Source organism: Lytechinus pictus, chromosome 3, assembly GCF_037042905.1.
Source record: "Lytechinus pictus isolate F3 Inbred chromosome 3, Lp3.0, whole genome shotgun sequence".
Taxonomy (NCBI): Eukaryota; Metazoa; Echinodermata; class Echinoidea; order Temnopleuroida; family Toxopneustidae; genus Lytechinus; species Lytechinus pictus.
In genome coordinates, this window is record NC_087247.1 from 5,463,658 (window position 1) to 5,472,592 (window position 8,935).

The 8,935-nt window shown below is 38.6% G+C and overlaps 1 protein-coding gene across 1 annotated transcript; it reads right to left on the reverse strand.

Moving 5' to 3' along the window:
• Nucleotides 1–565: 565 nt before the first annotated feature.
• On the reverse strand, nt 566–3,284 carry LOC129255991 (uncharacterized). Its single transcript, XM_064097921.1, has 5 exons — nt 3,077–3,284; nt 2,192–2,314; nt 1,358–1,759; nt 913–1,001; nt 566–742 (listed from the first exon to the last, which is right to left on the reverse strand). The coding sequence occupies exons 1-5, from the start codon at nt 3,282–3,284 to the stop codon at nt 566–568; spliced, it is 999 nt and encodes a 332-aa protein (XP_063953991.1).
• Nucleotides 3,285–8,935: the final 5,651 nt, after the last annotated feature.

Below are 8,935 nucleotides of genomic sequence, written 5' to 3' on the forward strand. Positions count from 1 at the left end.
TTACACAAGAATGTAATTTCATTACCTTTTCAGTGAATTAATGTGGTCTCTATTTTGATTCGCAATGAAGATGTATGGAAATATTCCAAATTTTTTCATCAATAATAAATGATCATTTCTGTAAAAAGTATAGAGTAAACTGCTTATAATTAAAAATTGCCGTATAAATTATTATTTTCAGTATGCCTATACATAAATATGAATGAAATTTAGTTCCATTATACACATGTCATATTTATTTATTTATGCATTTATTTCAATCAGTTTTGTTTTGGCGTTTGCGTGAACTTTCCTTATTTTGCTCTGGGACATCGATACTTCATGGGGGACATTATGTGGGACATTACAGACATGAGGCATCACTTACCCTTAAACTGCGTTACAAGCATTGCCGCCAATCCCCTGAGCGTCACAACCTCCACCGTTGCCACCGTTGTCTCCTCCGTTTCCGTTATCAGCACCGCTGCCGTTATCGCCGTTATCCCCATTGTCACCATTATCTCCGTTGTCGCCGTTATCGCCGTTGTCGCCGTTATCGCCGTTATCGCCACCATTGTCACCACCGTTACCGTTTTCTCCACTGCCATCTGGAGCTCCGGGTGCGGGTGCTGGTGCGGGTGCCGGAGCAGGTGCTGGAGCAGGAGCCGGAGCTGGAGCCGGGGCAGGAATTGGTGCTCGAGGTGCTGGGACGGGTGCTCGTGGGGCTGCTGGAACTGGCGCACTTGGTGCGTAAACTGGTGGGCTGTACACAGGTGGTGATGGAGCGTATGGAGCATGTGCAGGGGGTGGGGCGAATCCTGGAGGAGCGGGCGCGGCTGCAGGAGGTAGAGGAGCAGCTGCTGGCATATGGGGTGCCGGTGCATGGGGGGCTGGTGCATAACCAGGAACAGGTGCAGCAACTCCGACATATACTGCGGCATGCTCACCAGAGTCTCCATCACAACCCCCGGAGTCTCCGCCATTGCATGCGCCACCGTAACCAGCTCCAGCACCTCCATTACCTTTAAATCAATTAAGAAAAAAAAACCGATTTGAATCCGAATAGAACACTTCTCCTCAGTTTATTAAATCAATAAAAAAATAATCATTTGTTTGATCATGAAGAAGAAACTATTGAAAAATGATGCTACAAAATAATCTTAAATTTAGAAAGAGTAATTATAGCATATATCTGTAGCAGTTTTGATGCTTTGTTTCTCAAAGATGGTTTCACGCATCTGAACTGAAAGTCGAACATAACAAAAAAAGTTAACAGATGTTTAGGATCATCACTTGGTTGATCCATGTTATCAAGTGTTATGACCATTATTTTTATAAGTGTTTAAAAGATGAAATATGAATAAACAGAACGCCATACCCGATGAGCCTCCAGCAGGGGCGTAAGCTCCACCATGACCACCGGGGCCACCGCCAGGAGCGAAAGCGGCGCCACCTCCAAGCGCACGACCGGCTCCTCCGACTCCAGGAGCGAAAGCGGCGCCACCTCCAGGCGCACGACCGGCTCCTCCGACTCCAGGGGCGAAAGCTCCACCTGCTCCAACTCCTCCACTCGCATCTGCTGCATCCCCTCCATCTCCGCCGCCATCGGCTCCATCAGCTCCTCCGTCTCCGCCATCAGCACCACCATCACCGCCACCTCCATCGCCTCCACTTGCTCCACCGTCTCCATCACCTCCACTTCCGCCATCGGCTCCACTTCCTCCGCCCCATCCTCCTCCACTTCCACCACCGCTTTCGCTGCTGCTACTGCTGCCCCCTCCTGCACGTGAATTGAAAGCATTTGATTTAATAATTCGTATTAAAGATTAGATGTAGGGTAGATAGTAATGGATTGTGTCTTGATGTTGGCAGATTTTAAATTATTTTTTTTTTCGTTTATCGCTATGGTTGGGATAATCATTTTGCCATCAGGTTCTTCAAAGCGTTGAAAATATATATATTAAAGAAACAGGGTTGCAAAGTGTGATTTGGAACTATGTTCGTTTAGGTATTGAGTGCATAATTTTAGTGGATAATAATTTTGGTGGAGAATAAGTTTATACGCTTCCAATGTTATTATGACAGTAATCTTGATTGCATAAACATGGAAATATTAATATATCTCGGAAGGCAACACAAATTTGCATTTACCGATTTTGATTTAGCTTTTAGCAATGTAGGCATCATACATGTATTTCACAAAAGGATTTACCTCCATAGCCGTGTCCTGCACCGCTTCCATCGCCTCCACCACCGCTCCCGCCGCATCCGCCTCCTCCACATCCACCTCCTCCACCACCGCTACCATCACCGCAAGCGCCACCTCCACCACATGCTGTAACGATGTAGGATAGAAAATATGATAGGGAGATCATGGATGCTTTGCTTTCTTTAATCTATTTTCCAAATTACTCATCGATCTTATCATCATCATCATTTCTTAGGATGTGGCTATTTCTCTTTTTGAAAAAAAAACACATGTAACTTATTTCTAAACTAAAATAATACGCTTGTTTAAATATTCGTTTATAAAATGCAACCTATTTAAACGTTTCTTATACATAGCGTAGAAAGTGAAATACTTTGACTTCGCTTACCTAAATAATAATAATCCGCTTTAATATAGCGCTTAATACATCGGAACGAAGTGCCTAGGCGCTTCACACGCAGATATATTTATTACCCCGGTCGTCGGATTCAATCAGTCATTCCTCGACTCCCTGGGGAGTATTCCAGTCAGTCGCCGATGAGGCGCACACAGTACTGGACAAGTTACAATGACTTTCACATCCCACCGGGTCCCCATTTAGCACCTGGGTCGAGAGTGGCAAAGTTTGGATTAACGCCTTGCCAAAGAACGCCAGACCGTGATGGGATTCGTAAAACACGGCCCTCTGTTTACAAGGCAAGAGTCAGAACCACTACACCACGGCTCTTCCACACCACAAATACTGTATGTGACTGACATTATGATTTTCGAAGTGTAGGCCTACAATTTTCATCTAGCCATGCTACTCTGCTTGTTAGAATATTTCTTCGGAGGAAAATAATGAGGTTTCTAATATGTTTTTTTTTCTTCCAAAATGACTATACTTACCGGGAGCCGTTATTGCAGTGCCAATCAGAAAACTGAGGAAGACTAAGGCAAACACACTTTGTTCAAACTTCATGGTGACTCGAATTGCTTTCTTGCTTTCTAGAATGTCCTTTCCGAATTTCCCTATGATGAATGTTTCTCTGATTATTCCTTGAGGAGGAACTGATGCTCTCTGCTTCCAATCCTCAGAATTTATACCCTTCTCCATCACTTTTAATGACTATTGTATTTGCCACGAGTCCAGCAATTCGTACACTTTGACCTCTTAAGAAAATTTAGCAACATTTATCTATTTTTTGTTAGCATGTGCAATCTATTCTTGAATAGAGCTAAACATTCTCGAAGGAAACAAAGGAAAGACGAAAAAGGAGAAAGTAAGAGATGATGGGTGCAGATAATTTGATAGAAGACTGTCTAGGTCGAATGAAATAATTATTCCTTAATTGTTTCCGTAGATGGTTGCCATTAATTGCATAGATCACATGGACATCTCCGCGTGCAAGCGTTGAATGTATGCGACACAGAAGCATCAATCTCCGATAGGATTTTGTCACATTCATTCGTAGTTATTGTTCACTTGACCTAGGGTCTTCACATACAGTAGTGATTCACATGGACATGAACATGTGGTTGGATTAATTAATGATACAAAGCAAAATCTAAAAATCCTATACATTTTGAAAGCAATCAAGAAAACTCAAGATAATACAAAATCATCATACAAGTTTTTTTTTATGTAAAGAAATGCCAGAATTTGGTCAGTTACGTCTGGAGAAAGAGCTATATTAATTTCTCTTTATGAATGTTAGGACTCGATGGATAGGATTTTAGTTTAGCATGTTTTCAGAGAAAATCAAACGAAACACAAGTTTCAACTCCTTTATGAAAATCGTTAAAAGTCATGAAAATATTTAAAAGACATTAAACAGGGATTCCATATATCATATAAAACTTCCATCTCATATGCCATCTTTTTCGGTACAAATGATATAAATGAAAGTACTAATCATGAAACTCATTCAGGAAATCATGGAAGTAATTTCTTTTTTTACACAAATCGTTTTTCATTTTCCCCCTTCAATATTGATATGAAGCTTGACGTTCTCAGCAATGTGTATCAATCGGTAAATAATAAGACGAAAATGAAGAAAATTGGAGAAGAATGGAGAAACCAAAAAAATGTAGAAACGAAATTGTATGATGAAAAGATAAAAAGGATATTTTTTATATTATGTCATTTTCTTCACTTTCTAAATATACTCTGGAAAGCCCTCTAAAGGCAGTGAAGTTGTCATTTTCCAAAAATACATTATAATACAGTAAGTAATAGCACAATCGCATTAACGTTCACAAATAGGTACAGATACTTGTATACAGTGGCGTACCTAGGATTTTCCACAGGGGGGGGGCAAAACCGTCCGCCAAAAAAATTACAAGCCCAAAAAAAAAAAAAAAAAAAAGGTCTTCAATCACAAATAAAGGATTTTGTACCAGAGAAAAAATTTGACAAGCAAAAAAAAAAAAAAAAAAGTCTTCAAGCTCGTCAGGGGGGGCAATAAAGGTCTTCAAGCTCGTCAGGGGGGCAGGGATACGTCCTTTGCATGGGTTGTGGCTCGTCAGGGGGGCATACTGCCCCCCCCCCCCCGTAGGTACGCTAGTGCTTGTATATCCATATAAGAAGCACTCGGCTTCACATTTTTTTTACAGTAATCCTTTACCGCACATTTACCATGATCTTAAATCGTGGATATGTCTTAGGAAAATTTCTATCAGAAAGTGAGTCTTCTTTAGTAGTTTCCTCTCAAAATTAAAGTTTTCTTTTAAAGAATGATCCACATCCGTCTAATTGCATATTATAGTGATATGTAGGGCCTACTGCCTATTCTTGTTCCTACGTTTGCAAGTGAGAATAGGACCTGGGGCCCGTTGCAGAAAGAGTTACAATCAATCGCAACTCTAAAAATCACGCGCAACTTGATTTTTAACCAATCAACAGCGCGCATTAGGGACTTGCGATTGATTTTTGACTTGCGTTTAAACGTAACTCTTTCTGCAACGGACCCCAGGTCCTTCTTTTTTGTAGTGAATACACTAGTGCCCTCTCCCATCCCCCTTATTCTAAAATCCTTAATTCACCCTATTCTGAAATACATGTATTTGAGGACGATTTTTAACACACAAATTGGCATAATGACTTGCTTATTACCAGTTGACAGGAAGATGTTGTAGATATTGTAGGGTCTTGTTATCACCGAAAATGAGATAACCTTACTTCCGTTCAAAGTGGTACTAGATATTCCTTGACAGTCATAGGCATATTTGTTCCCTTCCAAACCTTTGCTATATTATGCAGCTATGCGTATTAATTGGTGCGTAAATTGCACGTGTGAACAATGGCGTATAGATGGGGGTGTCTTGGGTACCCTATCCCCAAAGAAAGTTTACCACCAAGAAAAAAAGAGGAAAAGTGAAAAGCAATATAGGTGAAATATAATATGATATTCGATATTGTCAAAATCTATCACAAAATTAGCTGCATGTTTTGAGAAGCTCAAAATTTTTGCAATATACCATGTTTGGTCCCGTAAAAATAGTTGTCATCACTCCACTAAATTAAAATTCATAAAAGAAGGTGTGAGAGTGTGTGCGTGTGGGTTGGTGTTTGGGTGTGTGTGTGGGGGGTGTGCAAGGGTGGGTGGGTGTGAGGATGGAATAAAGAGCGGGTGATTATTTGTGGGGGTGTGAAAATAAAGTGTGCGACTAGGTGTACAAAATATGTCGCAGAGTTTTACCCAAGTATAAGGTAATGTTTTCATATCAATTTTAGATGCAAGATTAAAGGTCAGATCCACCACAGAAAAAAATAACGCTGTAAATATCAAGTAAAATAATAAAGTTATATTTTAACATTTCGCTTATTTTTATATGCACAACTGAGTGACATGCAAATTAGAGAGTCGATGATGTCCCTTATTTACTATTTATTTTGGTTTTTATTGTTTGAATTATACATTATTTCAAATTTTAAAAATGACAATAAGGACCAAATTAACTAAACCATAAAACGTTAGAGCATTGGTAATTCCACATTTTCAGGAGGAATAAAGCTTTGTTTCACATGACGATGAAGAGTTAATTATAATATTTCATATTTCATATAATAAACTACAAAAGAAATTGTGAGTGATTGTTGTCATCAGTCCCCTCATTTGCATATCGATCAGGATGGGTTCATAAGTGTTTTGTAAAATTAATTGAAAATGTCATAACTTTTTTATTTAACGTCTGGTTTTGATGAAATATTCAGATTCATGCTTTTGGGTTTTTTCTGTTTTTATTCAAATAAGCTTTTCTTGGGGTGGACAACCCCTTTGGTGACATGCCATTTGCTCCGGGCTTTATTTCGTCTAAGATATAGGGGTATGGTTGCAATATGGTTTTATGATAGGTTTAGGATAGTGTTAAATCCAGGGTCGAAGTTGGTCATTCCATTAATGTGTGGAATTTGCAGCGGGGCATTTGTCGCCGGAGCAAAAGCCATGGAACCGTCAGATGAATCCCATGATAACTTGCATTGCTATGACTTTATGTATTGGATTTGAATAAGATAACTAAATCATGCAACATATTTCTAAGTCTCTGTCGAACATGTCGAAGTGTAGTTCACGGTTGAATCAAGGCGATTGTGGATCCGTGGGATCGGCATTACTCTTGACCTCGCAAAGTCTTACAGGATAGACTATTTATGGTGAGAACAGATTCATTCTCGTCGTAGTTCTTCCCGAGAAACAGATTTATTCTACACCCCCAATACATCTGGGGACCGTTACAAAATTTGTGCATTTAAACCGCCAATTCCAAACGTCAATCGCAAACCCGATGTACCGATGCTTCTTATTTCTTGAAAAACAAATTACGGTCGACTCTTTGAGTTGCGTTTGATCGTAGCTCTTTCTGCTACGTGCCCCTGGAATCATATAACCCCACGGGGGGGGGGGGGGGGGCGCTTATTCACATTAGTAATCAAAATTAAAGCGATGTACTCAAAATTAAATATTATGTAATCAGAATAATGTTTAGAAGGTCCTACTTATAGTATAAAGCAATTCCAACATATTTTGGAAGTTTCTTTTTAATTTAATTTATCAGAAGTACCGCGTTTGTCGAAGGAACCATGAGTGCATTGGCAGATATGACCATGATTGTTGGCACGGTGTCATAAGTTCAGAGTAAGTAGATTCCAACATGCCCTAAGAAGATATGCTAGGTATAAATACATATATAAATATATATACAACAAAATCAAATTAAATCAACATAATGAGTAATATTTGAATGTTCATGGGTATGTTCATGGGCCGAATGCAAGAGAAGGCGATATAATGAAAGTGTGGTTTTTTTATTATAATAATCATGATATAATAAAATTACTAGAAAATAATAATGAGGCCTTAAAAGGCGTATTTGTGAAATAAATTCAAATCAAAATAAAAGGTGCACACTAATTATAGTCATAAGGATTAGTTAAGATGCATAATTATAATTATTATTATCATTATTATTATTGTTGTTATTATTATTATTATTACTATTATTAGTATTATTATTATTATTATTATTATTATTATCATTATTGCTGTTATTATTATTATTATTACTATTATTATCATTGTTATCATAATGATGTAAGACTGGGGATGATCATCATAATATTGATACTGAAATAAAACATTTTGAATAAGTCTCTCAAATAGCCGTAGTGTCATGAAAGGGGCATGTCATCACGTCTAGGCGTTCTTAAATCTTTCTTATATCGTCGAGCGTTTCGTGACTCACACTTCTTTAATCTGTCTTCTGTGATCGCCATCTTTCGCATCTGTTTCAGAGACCTCCATTGCGATGACAAGAAGGTCAATGCGAACTAGATAGGAGATAACTGATCATAGCGGATTGGGCAACATCCTCTCTCTATTAACATTCGTTCGCAATGATTCTGTGGAATGCGTGTCAGTGATCACGTGATGATATAAGTAGAATGTGATTGGATGATTGTTGAAAGCGTGGAGCTTTCCGCTTCGCCATGAGTATCCTGCCGTTTGTGAGGAACCTAAAACATTTTCCTCAGTTTGGTTTCTCTGCTTAACTCCTGGAAGTTGCGTTGTATTTTCTCTCAGTATTTTCATCCAACATAGTATTTCGATTTATGTATATAAATACTTAACCTACATGGTAAGCTGTGTTCAGGTTATATTAGGCTTTTCGTTCTTGCGTTTTTTTTTTTACACAACTGCCCCCAAGTGTTTGTGTTTATTTTGTGTTTGCCCTTTTTCCATTGTTTTCCAACCCCTCATAAAATGTTCTCCGTTTCTCGCTCACTCGGTCACATCTCCTTTTTGCTCGTTTACCCTCCTCCGTTCACTTTATCTTTCCCACTCCTATCCTTACACGTCGCTCCACAACGATATTATTTATTTTCAGATAAAATTTCTTTTCAAAACACGTCGGGTTGTTATTTTTTTACTTTTAGACCGCAAGAAAAAAGTAAAAGAATAAGAAAAAAAAAACAATTTTTTGTAGAGGTGTCTTTCCAAAGATTGACGAATGCTTGCGTTGCATGACATTGTATTAAAGCAATTGATTATTCGCATATCCATATTTTTTCTTTTCCCATCATTCCCTGTCAAAGTAACGGTAAGTCAATTTCGATTAATTTGTGCTTTGATTAAAGAAGTTGACTTTTTCGCTGTTGGGTAAAGGTTCCATGCATTATTCGATAGTTAGACTGCTGATGTACGTTGGTCAATGCTGAGCGAGTCAAAGTTCGAGCAAGCACTCGGACACGAAATAAAAAAAAGAAGT

Bases quoted from the DNA above. Each gene is read 5' to 3' on its own strand.
- LOC129255991 (XM_064097921.1), bottom strand. From the start codon at position 3,284: ATGGAGAAGGGTATAAATTCTGAGGATTGGAAGCAGAGAGCATCAGTT. The intron at 1,760-2,191 runs GTAAATCCTTTT...ATTCACGTGCAG, and splicing joins TGCAGGACACGGCTATGGAG to GAGGGGGCAGCAGTAGCAGC. The intron at 1,002-1,357 runs GTATGGCGTTCT...ATTGATTTAAAG, and splicing joins CCCTGCTGGAGGCTCATCGG to GTAATGGAGGTGCTGGAGCT.